Raw genomic sequence first — 19,997 nt, forward strand, 5'->3', positions numbered from 1 at the left:
GGGCGGTAAGGGATTTCTAAAGGGCTGTGCGATAAGCACAGGGGATCCCTGGTGGCTAAAGGATGAAGCCGAAGGAAAGGATAACCTGTGTTGACTAGGGTCACCGGCTCAGAGCAACAATTACCCTAATAATCAGGAGCAGTCTGAAACTGTAAGCTCTCCGGGGCTGGAACTAATTTTACCTGTATGTGATTTATTATAAAGCGTCCTAGCTTAGAGGGTTGTGTAGCTGCTCTAAAAATTCTGTTCGTTCCCCCTGCACGTTCCCCTCTCTATCTCTCCAGCAAGCTTTGTCTTCCTCATGATTTCTAAAACCTAAACTGTCTGTATGACCTCAGTTACAGCTCACTGGGGCCAACATAATGTTAGCCCAGGTTTTTACTTCTGTTTCAGCGTGCATTTTTCTGGTGTAAGTTAAATGTGGTGTGTAACAAGAAGATGAGGCCATCGCGGAAAGATTAAACGATTTCTTTGCTTCGGTGTTTACTGAAGAGGATAGTGGAGGGATACCCATTCCGGAGAAGGTTTTCACGGGTAATGATTCAGATCAACTGAAGCAAATCACGATGAATGTGGGAGATGTGGTAGAGGCCTCATTGACAAACTGAAGAGTAGTAAATCACCTAAACTGGATTGTATACACCCCGGGGATCTGAAAGAACTAAAAAATGATATTTCAGAACCATTAGTAAAAATTTGTAACCTATCATTAAAATCATGCGATGTACCTGGAAATTGGAAGATGGCCAATGTAACCCCTATATTTAAAAAGGGATCCAGGGGTGATATGGGAAACTATAGACCAGTGAGCCTGACTTCAGTGCCAGGAAAAATCATGGAAACTGTTATAAAGAATAAAAACACAAAACATTTAGATAGACATGGTTTGATGGGACACAGCCAGCATGGATTTACCCAAGGGAAGTCTTGCCTCACAAATCTACATTTTTTTTTGAAGGGGTTAATAAACATGTGGATAAAGGTGAACCGGTAGATGTAGTGTATTTGGATTTTCAGAAGGTGTTTGACAAAGTCCCACATGAGAGGCTTCTAAGAAAACTAAAAAGCCATGGGATAGGAGGCGATGTCCTTTCGTGGATTACAAGCTGGTTAAAAGACAGGAAACAGAGAGTAGGATTAAATGGACAATTTTCACAGTGGAAAAGGGTAAACAGTGGAGTGCCTCAGGGATCTGTACTTGGACCAGTGCTTTTCAGTATATTTATAAATGATCTGGAAAGGAATACGATGAGTGAGATAATCAAATTTGCGTATGACTCAAAATTGTTCAGAGTAGTTAAATCACAAGCAGATTGTGATAAATTGCAGGAAGACCTTGCAAGACTTGAAGATTGGGCATCCAAATGGCAGATGAAATTTAATGTGGACAAGTGCAAGGTGTTGCATATAGGGAAAAATAACCCTTGCTGTAGTTATACAATGTTGGGTTCCATATTAGGAACCACCACCCAGGAAAAAGATCTGGGCATCATAGTGGATGATACTTTGAAATCGTCAGCTCAGTGTGCTGCAGCAGTCAAAAAAGCAAACAGAAAGTTAGGAATTATTAGGGAGGGAATGGATAATAAAACGGAAAATGTCATAATGCCTCTGTATCACTGCATGGTGAGACCACACCTTGAATACTGTGTACAATTCTGGTCGCCGCATCTCAAAAAAGATATAGTTGTGGTGGAGAAGGTACAGAGAAGGGCAACCAAAATGATAAAGGGGATGGAACAGCTCCCCTATGAGAAAAGGCTGAAGAGGTTAGGGCTGTTCAGCTTGGAGAAGAGACGGCTGAGAGGGGATATGACAGAGGTCTTTAAGATCATGAGAGGTCTTGAACGAGTAGATGTGACTCTGTTATTTACACTTTCGGATAATAGAAGGACTAGGGGGCACTCCATGAAGTTTCCAAGAATCTCATTTAAAACAAACTGAAGAAAGTTCTTTTTCACTCAGTGCATAGTTAAGCTCTGGAATTCATTGCCAGAGGATGTGGTTACAGCTGTTAGTGTAACTGGGTTTAATAAAAGGTTTGGATAAGTTCCTAGAGAATAAATCAATAAACTGCTATTTCACTAATTAATAAGCAACAGTAGCTTGAGATCTATTTAATGTTGGGTAATTGCCAGGTTCTTATGGCCTGGATTGGCCACTGTTGGAAACAGGCTGCTGGGCATGATGGACCCTTGGTCTGACCCAGTATGGCAGGTTATGTAAAAAATGCACACTAAACGAGGCAAAGAAACCAGCTTAGCTCAGGTGCATACAAATCCCATGTAAGGGAAGGCATCGGTTATTCCCTAGCAATGCAGGGAGGTGCCTTAAAGGGCAGAGAGCTTAAAACCCATTTTCTTAAGAGTGGAAATGTAATCCTGGATCAGAGCAGGAGTAAAACCTAACTCACATTCCAGTTGCCGTATTATACAATGGCCGTGCCCCGCGTGGCAGTGACTACCGCACGGGGCACAGCGATAGAATAACTTTGGCCCCTCAGAAATGTGAGAGTTTACTCCACCTTGGACTCAGAAGTCTAATTTCAGGGGCCCTGAAGGAGGGCACCTACGGCTGCACAGGACCCCGGCACTGCGCATCCTGACTTTGGCGCCCCTTATAACTGCAGATGCCCATCCCCGGGAGCTTACACGTGGTTCAGCCCGCTGTCGGTGCTTACTCCAGAGAGCAAATGCTTGCATCCAGGGCCCGTCTGGCAGAGAATGATAACAAGGAAATTCACAGCGTAAGCTCTCTGGGGCGGGCACCTCAGCTAACTTAACAAAGCATAAACTCTCTGTGAGGCGGGGGACGACCTAAAGCTGAGTAGGATGTCACACTGCATACTTTTCAGTTCAAGGTGCTCACCCCAGAGAGCTTATGCTTTAATTTTACTTCTCACGCCTTGCCAAAATGGCACTGCATGTCAGACTGGTGCTGTGCATCACAATTTATGGACACATTCTCTCATTCATGGCCATTTTGACAGCATATAAAATAAAAGAATACACTCTCAGAAGAGTACGCTAGATAAACAAAGCCTGGGCTGTCTGGGAAGGCACCAGCAGCTGAAACAGTACACACTTTAGCACTATATACACACGCGCACACACACACACACACACAACAGTGCGCTGTCCAGCTGTTCAGGAAACCAAAGAAATCCTGTGACTGCTGCTTGCCTGAAAAAGCTTACAATGGAAAATGAATTCCTGGGTCTGAGGTGGAGCAAACCTCTGTTGTTGTGCCAGTGTGGTGCTCTATCTTACACCCAGGAGGCTCTCTATTTCCAATGTAAGCTCTCCGGGATGGGCACCGACAGCTGAACAGTACTTCAGAGTCGGGATGCCCAACACCAAACCATTCAGCTGAGGGTGCCGGCCCCAGGCGGCTTAAGCCGTCTTTGGTTCTGAGGTAGAGTAACTCAGATTTCTGATGGTCGAAGCTATTCTGTTCCTGCGCCCAGTCTGCTAGGAAGACACTGCCACATGGCGATAAATCTTCAGGTTAGCCGTGTTAGTCTGGGCAGCAAAACGGACAGGAGGTCGGGTGGCACCTCGTAGACTTAACAGAGTTATTCAAGCATGAGCTGCCGGGGACGGAGTCCACCCCCTCGGTCAGTGCGCAGTTTTTGTGCAGCATGCATTTTTAACTCCGGTTTGATTTGCATCCCCTTCGCTTCCTGCATCCCACAGGGACCCCTGCTGTGCACGCTTGAAGTAAAACCTGCGCTAAAATTGAACTCCAGCAAGTAGCACATTTAAGACTAATCGGAGAAAATTCTTTTTCACTCAACGCACAATAAAGCTCTGGAATTTGTTGCCAGAGGATGTGGTTAGTGCAGTTAGTGTAGCTGGGTTCAAAAAAGGTTTGGATAAGTTCTTGGAGGCGAAGCCATTAACGGCTATTAAGTTCTCTTAGGGAGTAGCCACTGCTATTAATTGCATCAGTAGCATGGGATCTTCTTAGTGTTTGGGTAATTGCCAGGTTCTTGTGGCCTGGTTTGGCCTCTGTTGGAAACAGGATGCTGGGCTTGATGGACCCTTGGTCTGACCCAGCATGGCAGGTTCTTATGGTAGCGCTGGTTTTATTCCAACGGCCGCACCACTTTGCAGGGGGCACTTCTTATTGTGTAAGAGTGCTTCATTGTGCATTCTTCCCAGACACAATGATGCTCTTTCCTGCAGGACACACTTATTTCTTACATTTTTCTATGGGTTTGTTTGTGCGAGTTGTTTTTTTTTTTTAAGTGGTTGCAGGGGGGAACCTCCACGGCTATCCACAGGTCTAACCACTGCTTCACGAGGGCTGCCCCGGGGCCTGGGTTCAATTCTTCCGCTCCCCGGATTGCCGGAGCTCGAGTCGCTGCGGAGGTGGCGCTTGCAGCCCTGGCGGGGATTCTCACTCATTGTGCAGTGGCGAATTTGGGGGCCCAGTGACTGCAGGGCTCCGGAAAGAGGCCTGATGTGTGACTCCCCGCCGAGGACTGTCCCCTGCGGGGCCCGGGAGCGGACATAAAAGTCTAAACATGGAAATCCCTGCATCTGGGGTTCCACCTGCAAGGGCCCCCCCCCTCCTCGTCCCCCGAGATAAACCAGGAGGCGACGTCTGAAAATAATCAGTCTGCCTTCCTTCATTTTAGGGACTTGGCAGTGAACGGCAAATTTTCCTACACAGTAACGAGTTAGCAGTGCACTGATCTGGCATGGGCTGGAAGTTGGCATCCCCATCGCCCAGTTATTCAGTCTATGGGGCCCCCTGCCGGTGACATAGCTCCCAGAGCCCAGGTATTCATTGTGCACCTCTGTGTGCAGGCCTCCCCCCTGCTCCAGCGAGAGCAGCTCAGTGATTTGTCATTCAATTTTCATGACCCTAGCAAGATCCTCCCCTTGCGTTCCCCTTCATTGCTCCAGCCGAGCCGGGTTCATGCAAAGGGTGGGCATTAATTAATTCCCTTCCGATTAGCAGGGGCCTGGGCCCGTTCTCACCGGCCTCGCCTCGGGAGTCGCGCGCCGCAGCGAGGCCGGAAATTAACACAGGTTCTAGAGCAGAGGTATCGCGCCTACGGTCACTGGCGAAATGGTGGCAGATGAGAACAAGGGCGTGGGGAGCGACCCGGCCACGGTGGAACCCAACCCCCCTTCCCCGTGCGTGGATTAGGGCTGCAGCTGCCGCGCGGGCTTGCCCCGGGGGCCGATGCGATACAGCGCGCTCAGCCCAGCGCGCTGCACAACCCGCAGTCGGACACGGGTTGAATAGGCGCTAATCCACCCCCTAATGCAATACACTGAGCGCACTGAAAACAAGTACAGAAAAGCAGTAAAAAAAACAAAACGTGTTTTAAATGCTTAAAGAAACTGTACTTAAAAGACGGACGAGTTAAGAAAACCAGTCGGGGGTCGCGTTAGCAAGGAGGGGCTAGGGGCGCTTGCGCAACGCCACCCGCTAATTTAAATATTGCACGGCGCGTTAAGAAAGCGGGTGCCGACCGTTCAGCGCCCGCTTTCTACGCACATTTATCGCAACGGCCCCCCCCCAGTACTTTCCAGGACGCGCACTGCAGTCGCACCGCTGCTGTTCCGGGCTGTAACTGCCGCTCCGTGCGGGTTACCCCGCTGCCTCCTCACCATTAGGGACCCTCCGTGTTTATCCCGCGCTCTTTTTTTTTAATTCTGTTACTGATTTTGTCTCTACCACCTGCTCCGGGAGGACATTCCAGCAGCAAAGTTCCCTCCCTCCTGCTGCTCTCCTCCCCCCTCCGTGTCCCTCCCGGGTCTCAGGGGTTCCCCTCCTGTGCTGGCATCAGATTGCAAGGAGCACAAGTATTAAGGAGCTCTCCCCCGCTCACAGGCCACCCCCACCCCGTCTGAGCTTCCAGGCTTAGGGGGAGCTCTGAGCACAGGCAGACAGAGCCTCCCCTCCCATCCTGCTCTCTGAGGTGGGGAGAGGGGTCAGCAGCTCTAAGGCTTGGGGAGTGGGAGGGGTGAGCAGCAGGAAGGAGGGGCTCAGAGGTCTGTGCAGGAGGAAGAGCACTGGCAGTGCCTAGAGGTCGGCATTAGCTGAAATGCATCACCGCTGTGTGAGGGGCAATAAATCATCGCGAAGCTGGCAATGTGGGCCCCCAGCACCAGATCCCTGCTCCTGGTCCAGTTGAGCTGGATACCAAAATGAGATGAAACAGAACTGGGACTGGAATTGAAGTGGGGGGGGGGGGAGTGACTCACTCAGGATCTCATAGGGAGTCAGTGACAGAGCTGGGATTAGAACTGAGGCACAGGGGGATAAAGTGACTCACCCAGGATCATACAGACGGTCGGTGACAGAGCTGGGATTAGAACTGAGGCACAGGGGGATAAAGTGACTCACCCAGGATCATACAGAGAGTCGGTGACAGAGCTGGGATTATAACTGAGGCACAGGGAGATAAAGTGACTTACCCAGAGTCACCCAGAGAGTCAGTGACAGAGCTGGGATTAGAACTGAGGCACAGGGGGGTAAAGTGACCTCACCCAGGGTCACCCAGAGAGTCCGTGACAGAGCTGGGATTAGAACTGAGGCACAGGGGGATAAAGTGACTCACCCAGGGTCACACAGAGAGTCAGTGACAGAGCTGGGATTAGAATTGAGGCACAGGGGGATAAAGTGACTCACTCAGGGTCACACAGAGTCAGTGACAGAGCTGGGATTAGAACTGAGGCACAGGGAGATAAGATGATTTGCTTGAAGAGAAGTTTCTTAGAGAACAGAGCCGAATGCAGAACCCAGAGAATGATGAGAAAATATATAAGAAGGAAAGCAGCTAAGAGTGCACCCAGACTGGTACAGGATCCGGGCAATTTCTCCCTTCCAGGCAAGTGTTGAGTGCAAGCTGCCTGGTCTCCAAGTTTCAACAGAATTGGGATAAAAAATGCTCCGTCTCAACCGGGTGGTGCACCTCAACCCCGTTTTAGTGCTGTTGGCAAAGCAGAGTTCATGGCTTCTGTGAGGCCCCCCTACTGGCAGATTTACTAACGTCAAAGGGGATCGGTCATACCGCCACTCAGAATCTTTCCAAGGTCCTCCTCGGTTCTGAACGAACGAGCCTCGAGATGTCTGTTGCAGCGAGGGGCCAGGTTTCTGTCCTGGTTCGCTGTTGGGAGGCTCAGTGGGGACCTCCTGAAGGCCCTGACGGAGGAGATCTTTTGATTTGGTCGTCACAAACATGGTAGCAAAGTGGTGAATTCTGAACGGTTCAGCCTGATTCTGCGGGGGATGTGGTAGAGCATTTGCTATTTTGAATGGCCACTTGTTTTTTTTTGGGTTGCAGCTATGACTGGTGTCCAGCTGCTAGACGAGATATCACCAGGTGTGTTGTACAGTGTTAGCCACCGAGATTTCATGCCGTCTCCTTCAGAGTCTCCATCCCAGCGATTAAGGGTCCACATTCCTGCAGATTACCAAGTGGGAGGCTGCCTTAGATTTGTAGGATTATCCTTGCAACACAGTGTCGGAGGAGATGACAGCAGAGCAGGATTAATTGGCATAGCCCGTCTTCCTCGTTGGTTCTCCACTGCTTTGGGTAAATAAGAACGTAAATTCCCCGAACTTATACCAACACCAGCTCCCCTGTCCCGTCCCCCAACCTTTCAGCCCTGTTTCTTACCACTGCTCTCCATTACCCCCGGGCCCTTCCCGTAGGTCCCTGCCCACGCTTCACCCCTCCCCCCCCCAAAGCTTTGTAATAATCCAAATAGCCATCAAGGCTCGAGAGGCCACCGTCCAAGCGGCCGATGCAGTCACACCGGACTGTTCAGGGCCATAACCGCTTCCTCGGGCGGGTTCGCCAGCCTTCTCGGAGGCCCGGCACAGTGGCGCTGCCCCCGCGCAGGGGTAGCTGCTGCTGCTCCGTGCAAGCTGCCCCAGCCGCCTTGGCCCTGTGCTTCTGGCCCAGCTGTCGGCCTGGTAAGGCCTGAATGATTGCTGGCTCGGTGCCTGCCACGTCGGGTCTTCTCCCGAACTCTTACCTTCTGACGTCTCGGGGGCTCACGGACAGAGACCTTGTACATTTGGAGGCTGTGAATTTCGCCTTCTGTGAAATCCGAGAGTGGGGTCTGGGTCTCTGTGCTTCTGCTGACCAAAGCCCTTTTCTGTCTGTGGCAGCTTGGCGTCCAAGATGGCAGCCGGGGACTCCCTGCTCCCGCTCCTCCTGTGGGGCCTCCTCGTGCTCAGGACCCGGGGCTGCCCGGCAGAGTGCCGGTGTTACAGCATGACCGTGGAGTGCGGCTCCAAAAGCCTCAAGGTGTTTCCTGCCAGTATCCCCCCCCTCTCCCCAGGTAAGTGCAGCAAGGGGCACAACTCTCCCCCCCCCCCCCCCTCCCCCTAACCCGTGCTCTGGCTGCCAGCTCCATGATGCGATTGCCAACTCTGCCCTTCCCGCCAAAGACAAAAAAAAAAAATGGCCACTGACCCCTTTCAGTCTACACCCGCCTTCCTCCCCACTCCCCTTCCCAGCTTGGACTCCTCCCTTTCCCCCCCCCCTGCACAGGCCCCCAACTCCCCTCTCCCCAGTGAGGTCAGTGATGCAGGACACAGGTAAAAGCCACACCGAAGGTTAAAAGGCTGCCCTTCCTCCTTCTCCCCTCCCTGGCAGTCAGATCAGCTCCTCCTCCTCCTCTCTTCTTTGTGCCCCAAGTTACAAGGGAAGCTTGCAGGATGGGGGGGGAGAGCAGCCAAGGGGACCAGGAGCGCACTCTCCCAGCCACCAACCCCCGAGAAACCGAGAGGCGCACGGAGGCGAGCGAGAGGGGAGTCCAGGGGCAAGGGGAGATGAAGAGGATCCCAGCAAAAGGAGGAGGAGATGGAGGAGAGGAAAAGGAATTTAAGGGAATGAGGAACCGAGAGCACCTGGGAGCTGTGGGGAATTCTCTTCTTTTTGGAAATAAGGGCAGTTTCATTCCGACTAATGAGTTTGTAGGACAGCTTTGTGGTGTTGAAGAAAGATGATGCGATTCAATAAAAACTTAAAAAGAAAAAAAAAAAGAAACGGAGAAGTGCCTGAGGGAGAGGAGGAGGGCTGTTGGGGGAGGAGGGAACCTGGAAGGGGCAGGTGATAGAGAGGGCAGAAGTGTGTCAGGAGGAAATTAATCGGAATTGCGTTTTCCACCTACGCTCAGGCAGGCAGCGCGCGCCCTGGGCCTTCTCGCACTCCTCACTCACCCGCCCTCCCCTGAGGAGCGCCCAGCGCGGGCCTCGCCGAGCTCGTGCTGCACATGGGGAAGCTGCCGGAATCGGCGAGGAGGGGGTGAGCTCGCAGGGCAGGCCGGGCTGTCTCGGGGGGGGGTCTAGCAGCTCACTCTTTCTTTCCCAGGACCTGCTGCTGCCGCCGCCGCCTCTTAGCAGCTCCGGGGGAAGGCTCCCTCTTTAAGCCGGTGCAGTCCAACCCCCCACAGGGCGCCCGCCCCTCCAGCTGCAGGGTCTTGTGCAGGCCCAGCTTCTGCAGCTGCCTGAGGATCACCCCTTGCCTTCCTACCAGCTTTCCATTCCCCAGCCCTCTTTCCCACTCCCTCCCCAGCCTGCTATTTCCCTCTCCTCAGCCCTCGTCATTCCCTCTGCCTCTGACCCCGTGCTCACACTGCCTCCGTCTTTCATCCCCTCAGCACCTCCTTCCCTCTGCTTCCCAGGTCAATCTGCCCTTTCAGACATTAATGGAGCAGGGGCAGCAGCACAAGGGATGGGAGTGCATGCATGCCCACGGCCTCCACGCTGCCCTTCTGCTTTAAAGAGGAACGTGAGAGGGAGGAGGAAGTTGGTGCCTGTGGAGACAGCGGGCCTATGTCCACTTTTTACGCCCGGCGCTGCAAGTCTGCACTTCCAGGATGGGGAAGAGAGGACAAGCAGGGAGGTCCCCACAGGCAGTTTGTGAAGTGGGTCCCATGGCACCAGTGCACAGGGAGGTCAGGCTGACAATCAGGAAGGTGGGAGAGGGTGCAGACAGCTCTGGCATTGCAGGGGATATAGCTGGGAGACTTAGACTGTGTGTGAGGACAGCGAGAGGAGGAGTGAGTGGGACCTCGTCCTAGTGAGAACAGCAATGAGAGGAGTGAAGCTCCATCCCACTGTATGAGGTCAGTGATAGGAGAAGTGAGAGAAGTCATTGATGGGAGGAGTGAGGCTGTCAGTGTGTGAGGTTAGCGAGAGGAGGGAGAGGCAGACTCCATCCTAGTGTGTGAAGTCAGCGAGGGAAGCAGTGAGGCAGACTCCCACATGACATGGAAGGAGTGAGTGAGACTCCATGGCAGGGTGTGAGGGCAGGGATGGGAGGTGGGAGTGAGACTCCATGGCAGGGTGTGAGGTGAGTGATGGGAGGAGGGAGTGAGACTCCATCGCAGGGTGTGAGGTGAGTGATGGGAGGAGGGAGTGAGACTCCATGGCAGGGTGTGAGGTGAGTGATGGGAGGAGGGAGTGAGACTCCATGGCAGGGTGTGAGGTCAGTGATGGGAGGAGGGAGTGAGACTCCATGGCAGGGTGTGAGGTGAGTGATGGGAGGAGGGAGTGAGACTCCATGGCAGGGTGTGAGGGCAGGGATGGGAGGTGGGAGTGAGACTCCATGGCAGGGTGAAGTCAGCAATGGAAGGAGTGAGTGAGACTCCATCACAGGGTGTGACCTCAGCAATGGGAGGAGTGGACTCTATTGCAGGGTGTGAGGTCAGTGATGGGAGGAGGGAGTGAGACTCCATCGCAGGGTGTGAGGTCAGTGATGGGAAGAGTGAGACTCCATCGCAGTGTCGGTCAGCGAGGGGAGCAGTGAGTAAGACTATATCACAGGGTGTTTGGACAGCGAGTGGAGGAGTGAGTCAGAATCCATAACAACATTTATTTATGTTTTCGGTTATATTTTTGCACCCCTGTTTTCTGTAAACCGACATGATGAGAACGAGTTCTTGAATGCCGGTATAAAAAAACCTTAAATAAATAAATAAACATACATGTGAGGGCAGCTATGGGAGTGATGAGTGAGCCTCCATCACAGGGTGAAAAGTCAGGGATAGGAGGAGTGAGTGAGACTCCATGGCAGGGTGTGAGGTCAGTGATGGGAGGAGGGAGTGAGACTCCATGGCAGGGTGTGAGGGCAGGGATGGGAGGTGGGAGTGAGACTCCATGGCAGGGTGTGAGGTGAGTGATGGGAGGAGGGAGTGAGACTCCATGGCAGGGTGTGAGGTGAGTGATGGGAGGAGGGAGTGAGACTCCATGGCAGGGTGTGAGGTCAGTGATGGGAGGAGGGAGTGAGACTCCATGGCAGGGTGTGAGGTCAGTGATGGGAGGAGGGAGTGAGACTCCATGGCAGGGTGTGAGGGCAGGGATGGGAGGTGGGAGTGAGACTCCATGGCAGGGTGTGAGGTCAGTGATGGGAGGAGGGAGTGAGACTCCATGGCAGGGTGTGAGGTGAGTGATGGGAGGAGGGAGTGAGACTCCATGGCAGGGTGTGAGGTGAGTGATGGGAGGAGGGAGTGAGACTCCATGGCAGGGTGTGAGGTCAGTGATGGGAGGAGGGAGTGAGACTCCATGGCAGGGTGTGAGGTGAGTGATGGGAGGAGGGAGTGAGACTCCATGGCAGGGTGTGAGGGCAGGGATGGGAGGAGGGAGTGAGACTCCATGGCAGGGTGTGAGGTGAGTGATGGGAGGAGGGAGTGAGACTCCATGGCAGGGTGTGAGGTGAGTGATGGGAGGAGGGAGTGAGACTCCATCGCAGGGTGTGAGGTGAGTGATGGGAGGAGGGAGTGAGACTCCATGGCAGGGTGTGAGGTGAGTGATGGGAGGAGGGAGTGAGACTCCATGGCAGGGTGTGAGGTGAGTGATGGGAGGAGGGAGTGAAACTCCATGGCAGGGTGTGAGGTGAGTGATGGGAGGAGGGAGTGAGACTCCATCGCAGGGTGTGAGGTGAGTGATGGGAGGAGGGAGTGAGACTCCATCGCAGGGTGTGAGGTCAGCGATGAGAGGAATGAAGGAGTATATCATTTAGTGACTGCCCTTGGCATGTGTGACGCTCTCCTAGTCTCAGGCTGCCTCTCTGGCCTCTCTGCAGACGGTGTTCCTGCAGGATAACAGCATCGCTCAGCTGCAGCAGCAGGAGCTGGGGCTGCTCTCCCGGTTGCAGTACCTGTACATCCAGAACAACAGCATCTGTGCCCTGGAGCCGGGGGCTTTCCTCCGTCAGCAGCAGCTGCTGGAGCTGGCGCTGAACGGAAACCGGATCCAGCAGCTGAACGGCAGCATCTTCCGGGGATTGGAGCGCCTCAAGGTCCTGTACCTGGCAGGAAACCAGATCAGCAGGCTGCAGGATTACACCTTCTACCCCTTGCAGGTAAAGTTACAGACCATCAGTGTACTCGGCACTGTACAGTCAGAGCAAGGGTCAGCGGTGCACCCAGTGCTGTGCAGTCACAGAGACAGCTTATTCATTTCAGAGCTCCAGATTATTAGTGGCTAGTTGCATTTTAATCATTTCCATTTCTGTATTTAGAATGCCCTATTTGAATAATCAGACAGAGCTAGCTAGTAACAATAATATCTAGCAACAGTCACCCTTCATTATATCAACCCTTCCATATAAGGCCATGCACAAACTCTAGATCCATGGAAATGTAGAAAAATATTAAGTTTTGGGGGGTTTTTTTTAAGGCCTTACCCTGAGTAATGAAACCTCCAGGTCTGAAACAAACAAAAAACCAAACCATGTGTGAAACCTCGCTCTGGACCCCGACGGTGAGGGTTTCTCGTGTCCAGGAGGAGGTCTCCCGGCAGCTAACTGGTTCCTCTGTCTCTTTCAGCGGCTGCAGGAGCTCTACCTGCAGGAGAACAGCATCGAGAGCCTGGAGGAGCAGGCCCTGGCCGGGCTCTCCTCCCTCGCCCTGCTCGATCTCAGCAGGAACAGCCTGAGGACCATCAGCCGGGCAGCCCTCAGGCCCCTCATCAGCCTTCAGGTGCTGAGACTGACAGGTGAGGGGGACAAGCCGGAAAGCCCACAGGGCGCCCGGCCAACCACCGGGCTTCGGAGGGGCCGCAGCGCTGACCACAAAAAAACAAACAAGCCAGCGTAGGCAGCCAGGACTCCTGGTATCGAAGGGCAGCTCCTACCCACAGTGAGAGCTCCACTGCCTCTCCATTGGGAAAGAGGTGGGACACGACGCCTTAAACCCTAACCAGCACAGCCTTTTCCGTGAAGGCCTGGGCTGCCACAAAATTACATTGAAAATTTAAATTTAGCAGTAACGCAGGAGGTTTGTGGGGCCTTGCGAGGAGGGGAATAGGGCCAGCTCCCGCCTCGTCGCAATCGCAGGGGCTCTCGTTTCCCAGCCCACAGCGGCCTCCCCCGCCCCCACCCTTACCAGCTGGAGTTCCCTGGATGCAACCCCCCCCCCCCCCCACCTCCAGGTAAGATCCAATCCATCCCCCGTCGCCTGGCTTCTCAACGTACGTTCGGCCAACCAACAAAACTTCCCCTCGTTGCCGAGTTTTATGGATCCTGGATGGGCTAAGGGAGATAACTTTCACCTGCTCGGACGCAGCAGAACCTCTTCCGCAAACCCCTGGCGTTGGACCTGGCGGAGGTGCAACAGGAGGGCAGGCCTGTCTGCCTCATCCGGACATCGCAGGCCGCTCATAGTCCAAGGTCCTACCGGCCCCCAGCTGCCACTGGGATGCGAGGCTGCCGCGGAAACCCTTCTGCAGGTCCTCTCCTTCTTTAGACTGCTGCAGGCCTCTTCCGGTGTCAGGCAGCCCTGATTGGATGGGCCTGAGCCCAAAGTGGATGGGCCATTGCCCACCCATAGCTACGCCACTGCTCAAACGTGGGGTCACGCTCTAGATCTGGAGGCCCATATTCAGTAAGCAGGCAAGAGCTGAGTTATCCGGATAAAGTATCTGGATAACTGCAGCCAAACATTCAGTGAACCTACTCATCCGCTGAACATACTCAACTAAAGTTATCCGGATAACTTTACCCACATAACATTAAATCTAACCAGCTATGTTTGAGTATAACCAGTTAGGTTTAAAGTTATCCAGTATGTGCAGCTGGATAACCTTATTTTAACCAGCTATATTCAAAATGGCAGGAAAATAAATAAATACATGATTTCTAGTGGGCCTGCTGATCTGATTCCTCACCCCCCCCAGCTCTCTGAAAGAGTGAAAGTAATGTCAGGCATTGTCTCCCATTCCCCCACCTCCCCAAAATAGTAAAAATTCGTTATAGGCCTATTGGCTTGAAGATACACTCTAACCCACTTCTTCTCTCCATCCCAGCCCCAAAACCCCCCCATAGCCACCAGGCTCGAGGTACATTCATACAGGTCCCAGCAGTACCATCAGAGTATCATCTCAGCCACTTAACTGGCTACAATTTAAATATTATGGTAATTTTCACCCAGCTCGGAGGCATATCCATCTCGCTCTGGATACTGGAGTTTGCTGGATAAGTTATCTTGCCATGTTAACTCTACTCTAGAATGTGCCGGAAACATCTCCAGTTTATCCGGATCCCTTTAAATCCAGGTAACGACTTCTGTTGATAAAATGTACTTCGGTTACAGAGACCAGATGCTGAAATCTCACGGGGTGTCTGAGTAACTCGAATGTTACCCAGCTAAATCTCTTCTGAATCTGCACCTTCATGTCTTTATCTCCTTTTTCAAATACTTATTAGTGAGAGCAACTTTTATTAGCTTTCAGTTGATTTATTTCAGTAGATAAACTCCACTCCCTCATCCAGGAGTGCATCCATCACTAGTGACAAAATCCCGGAGGTTCTTAAGCTACCCGACATGGATATCTCCTCACACTCAGCCAAACGCCTAGTTTAACAATGGAATGGGTTTCCCAGAGCTGTTGACATCCCGTCTTCCCCCAAAAAAACTACTCCACATCCGTCAAACAGAAGGTCCACTTGTTTCCATGAGGATCTTCATCTCATTAGGCAACAGTTGCGCCAAGTGGAGCATGGGTGGCGCAGTTTGGTTGAAGCTTCCCTGCACTTTAATCCTGCCCTCCAGTCCTAAGCAGATTTTTTTAGTCCACCCCCCGCAGCGTTCCCAGCTCCTGCCGGCCCAAGGAACAGGAGACAGATCCAGGAACCGGTCTCCTTCTGCACCCAGGGCCACCACTGACCGAACTCTCTCCCCTTTGTGTTAACCTTCTCCCCTCTAACCCTGCCATCACAGTGGCAATCTTTGCAGGAGAGTGAGGTTCCCCCTCTGATCACAGCTTCCCCCGGGCGCAGCCATCCTGAGAGGCAGAATCTCATCTCGGGAGCTGAATCTGCGTCTACCGCACGCACAGTTGCTGGCACTGATTTATCAGACCAGTGCCCGGAAACTCACCCAGAGCGCGGTTAGCTCCCCTTTGAATATGCTCCATACTGAGTTTGGTACACGAGGAAGCACTTCTCAGGCACTCACCCTTGTGCCTCACTCCTGGCCTGCCTAGTTTCCATGCTGGGTCCTGATAATCAGTTGCAGGTGATTGTCCCTTCACCTCTAGCCCCGATTACTGTGTAGAGAGAGGTGTTAGGCAGTTAGGTTACAATCGCTGGACCTCTGGACTTCTCTCAGCCTAAGTACTGAACAGTATTGCTAAAATTGTACACATGTCCTGGCTGAAGCTCTTGGTGACTTTTCCCTTTCTGTCTTCGATGCAGAAAATCCCTGGCGATGCGACTGTGCTCTGTACTGGCTCAGGGCCTGGATGAAGGAGGAAGGCCAACGGCTCCTCAGCTCCTTGGACAAGAAAATTGCCTGCTCCGAGCCTCCGCGCCTCTCATTCCAGAGCCTCCTGGATGTCTCGGGAAACAGCCTGATCTGCATCCCACCCGTGGTGCAGGTGACGCCCCTGGAGATGACGGCTCACCTGGGCGATGACCTGCGGGTATCCTGTCAGGCGTCAGGATACCCGCAGCCGCTGGTCACTTGGAGGAAAGTGGCACATTACAGAATGGGCCCTTCAAAGATCAGTATGAGTCCCAGCAGGGGTGGGACCTTTGGACTCAGTGAGAGGAGCGTGGGGGAACAGTTTGATTCGGACACAGGGAGCGGGATGCTCTTCTTGAGCAATGTCACGGTGGCCCATGCGGGGAAATATGAGTGTGAAGCCTCCAATCCTGGGGGCACAGCTAAGGTCCTGTTCCACCTGATGGTCAACCTGTCCAACCAGCAGTCCCGCTCCTACCCTTCCATTGACATTAGCCAGGAACCACTGTATGACATGGAGAGCATGGACTTCAACGCTCTGAGCATGGCCACCCAGACCGCCATTGCCATTGGCATATCCCTGCTGGCGCTCATTGCGCTTCTCCTGATAGTCATGATCTACAGGAAGCACCGCAAAAGGAAAAAGGCCAAGAAGGAAGAAAACATCCTCTACGTCAACGACTACTCCGATGGGCCTACCACCTTTGCCCAGCTGGAGGAGTACCGGGATGAACGGGGACACGAGATGTTTGTCATTGACAGGAACAAACCGCTTTTTGCCACTTACAAGGACTCCGATGGGCTGGGTTACTTCCCGGCAATTCCCCACCTGGTGGAGCAGCTGCAGGATCAGGCCACGCAGACTCTGGCGGTGGAGGAACCCTGTGAGCGGGAAGCCAGTGACATTTTTGTAAATCATGGGCTTCTGTTCCAGCCGCAGGTCGCTTACGAGATCCACTGCTGAGAGATGGTGGGAACAGAGGAAGGGGAAAGACGTCCTTTAGATGACCCAACATGGCTGTGAACCTCTCGAGATTGCTACAGTGCCTACGTTGTTTAGCATGGACGTACGCGTGTTTCACCACACCGGCGCAGGGGGTGCACCTTTCCAGCGGTGGCATACGCTCTCAGGGGGCCAGTCAGAATCACAAACCGGAGCAGGTGAGGTGGAAGCAAGAGGGCGATCCAATTCTGATCGCAAAAAGTATATTTTGTTGTTTTTTTTTTTAAGTCATCATTGTATGGTTTGCCAAGGTAACTGGGACAGGAAGAGCAAATCTCAAGCACCACCCTACATCGCCTGGTGTGGTAGCGAGCCAGCGCCGAAACTGGCAGCAGTAACAGAACTGCAGCTTGCGGACCCATGCAGGGAGTTCGAGGGTGGGATCTGCAGGAAAATGGGTCCACTTGCTCCATACTCCCAACACAATTTGCACTGATCTCACCACTCACCTCCTTCTAATCTGGCATCACCAGCTCTGAAATGCTGTACTGAGGGCCATTTTGCTGAATGCGTGGTAGAAAGAAGGAACATGAAATGCTTTGGCTTGGATGAATTTATATTTTGCACAAGAGAGCAGAAGATGTACCTTTTTTTTTTTAGCCAAAAATACGGGACTGACCCTCTGCTTGCAGGTCTGCAGTGCACCTTATGTCAACCCTGCACAAGAGCCCGTCACCTAAGGCGCTGGGGCCTGGGAACTTCTGTATCTTCCATACTTTCTGCCACCTCTGTTGCACAAATCAGCCTAGTGCAGCAGAATGTGGCTACGCCATGAATAATCCTCAGTGCCAGTCTGTGGCACAGGCACTCAAAGGGTCAGTCAAACTCACAAGCTGGAGCAGGCGAGGGGGAAGCAAGAGGGCGAGCCATTTCCTGATCACAAAAAAAGTATATTTTGTTTTGTTTTTTTAAGTCATCTTTGAATGGTTTGCCAAGCTAACTGGGACAAGAAGAGTAAATCTCGAGCACCACCCTACATTGCCTGGTGTGGTAGCGAGCCAGCGCCGAAACTGGTTACACTGTCCCCCGACACGGATCGCGTTTCGTAGGAAACCATGTCGGGAGGGACCAATGTCAAGAAGACTGTAAAGAGGTCAAGGTTATAGAGGGTTTGGAAAAATGTCTGAGTTTGGCAAAGATGTCAGCCTTTAGTATAGACCATACTATACCTCTTTACAGTCTTCTTAACGTTGGTCCCTCCTGACGCTGTTTCTTACAAAACATGGTCCGTGTCGGGGGACCGTCTAACCAGTGCTATTAATTGGAATGTTTAATGATACATCTGAAAAGATTAATAAATGATGATGATTTTCTAGATTATGGACAACTAAGAAGCGTTCTTGCCCTTCCTTATGTAGTAGGAGCCATGAATGCCCCAGAGCTACCAGCTCTTCCTCTTTGGATCAGGAGCACTGGACTGTTTTCCACCATCACTCTCCTTGACATTCTTTAAAGCTCCTTGCTGGGAGCCATCCTTTTCCCCCCCCCCCCCCCCCCATCTCCCACCCTCTTCAGAGCTCTCAAGGGCTGGCATCTCTGGCCTGACTCTGTCCAGCTGGTTTTGGGTTAGCATGCGAGAGAGCTCCTGCTCACTGCCATGAGCCTGGATTTGGAATACTCATCTTTCCAAATCTGAGCTGAAGGCCAGTTACACTCAGGGACTGTGGGGTATTTCCCTGTCCCCAGAGGGCTCACAATCTAAGTTTGCACTTGAGGCAATAGAGAGTGAAGTGAGTCGTCCAAGGGTCACAAGGAGCGGCAGAGGGAGTTGAACCCTGGCTTCCCTGGTTCTCAGCTTCCTCCTTTAAACTAGCCTACTCCTCCTCGCCTATTGGGCAATGCCAGGTGTGAGCCCCAGAACCAGGTAAATCCTTCCTCGTTTATCTGGTCCAGTCAGCCTGCGGTAAGGGAACGGTCTGAAAGTGGAAGGTTATCAGCTGGCTCCAGATCAGCAAAGAACGTCCCATCCAGTCCTGAAGTGGAGTAGCAGCCCAAGAACCGGGGAAGCGCAGGCTTCTGATCCCACTGCTGCTCCCTGTGTCTGGGGGTAAACCAAAAGGAGATGTGAGGAGGAGGAGTTTGAAATCCAAACTATCAGGCTAAAGTTCCAGCTACTCAAATACTAATCAGTTTCCTTGTTTCCATATTGCATCTTAAAACGTCTACGCTTAGTTCCTCCAGAAGAAACCAACAGGCGAAACATGGCCATGTCGTGGGACCACAGCCTTTGAAACTTTGATTTGGCACAGTGATAATATCATTGGAACGACAATTTAATGAATTACCAATAAAGATGAAATAAGGAAACTGTAACCTTTGATTAGTATTTGAGCATCTGGAACTTCAGCCTGAGAGTTTGGATTTAAAATTCCTCCTCACATCTTCTTTTGCTAAATTTGGATATCTATGTGAGGATTGACAACCACCCGATGACTTTACTACGTGGCTAAATCAGGTCATTTCATCCTCCATTGCCTCAGGTACATACCAAGAGCCTGAGTTACTAAAACTTTCTCCCGTTCTGCATGCAAGGGAGACAAGCAAATGACCCCCTTAGACTGAGAGCCCTCTGGGGACAGGAAAATAGCGGTGGTTCCTGAATGTAATCTGCTCTGAAGTGTCTGACCCTCCACGAGGGTGGAATATAAATCAGAAATCCAATGTTCTTTATTGCACCTCTGCACTTAAGGGCTCGGGTTTAGGAAAAGCAGGCGGTGAGGTAAAGCCAGGGCTGCCTCGGCTGTCTCTGCTGCCCTGGAGCCAGCTGGTCACCCTCATGCTGTAATATTTTTTTAAATAAAGTTTGCTTTTGCTGTATAATAAAAAAAAAAAAAAAAGGAACTTGAATTCAGTGGAGCTGTTGGCATCTGTTACTTGTATTTTTCTTTTGTCTGAAGGCTGATAAAAGTGAGTGAGAACTCAATCCGGCTGACTCCCCAGCATCCTCAGTTACTGATACACGTGCCCTGATACCCATCCCGCCCACACATCCCAATATCCCCCAAACACACACAAGCCCTGCCACACCCTGACAGCCCCTTACTGCACAAAGACACACATCCTAAGAGCAACAGTTTCAAATCTAAACAGCTTGCCAGGCAGACTGGATAAACTTTATCTTCCATACAAAATAATACTCCTCATCCCCCCAACCAGACACACACACACACTCTCACCCCAAGACCACACACACCAAATCTGCTTCCCCCTCCCCAAGCACGAACCTTAACAACCCTTTACTCATTACCGGCAAACATATGGACCCTGAAACC

General features: G+C 52.1%; 1 protein-coding gene across 1 annotated transcript in view; it reads left to right on the plus strand.

Moving 5' to 3' along the window:
• LRRC24 (leucine rich repeat containing 24) overlaps positions 1 to 19,562 on the plus strand; it is a 140,574-nt gene extending 121,012 nt beyond the window's left edge. Inside the window, exons 2-5 of the mRNA XM_029592214.1 lie at positions 8,140 to 8,300; positions 12,051 to 12,340; positions 12,807 to 12,975; positions 15,674 to 19,562. Coding sequence (XP_029448074.1) covers positions 8,153 to 8,300; positions 12,051 to 12,340; positions 12,807 to 12,975; positions 15,674 to 16,686 — 1,620 coding nt within the window. The 5' untranslated portion in view covers positions 8,140 to 8,152 and the 3' untranslated portion in view covers positions 16,687 to 19,562. The remainder of the gene's footprint in view (positions 1 to 8,139; positions 8,301 to 12,050; positions 12,341 to 12,806; positions 12,976 to 15,673) is intronic.
• The last annotated feature ends 435 nt before the right edge of the window (positions 19,563 to 19,997 follow it).

This window comes from Rhinatrema bivittatum, chromosome 2 (assembly GCF_901001135.1).
Source record: "Rhinatrema bivittatum chromosome 2, aRhiBiv1.1, whole genome shotgun sequence".
NCBI classification, from domain to species: domain Eukaryota; kingdom Metazoa; phylum Chordata; class Amphibia; order Gymnophiona; family Rhinatrematidae; genus Rhinatrema; species Rhinatrema bivittatum.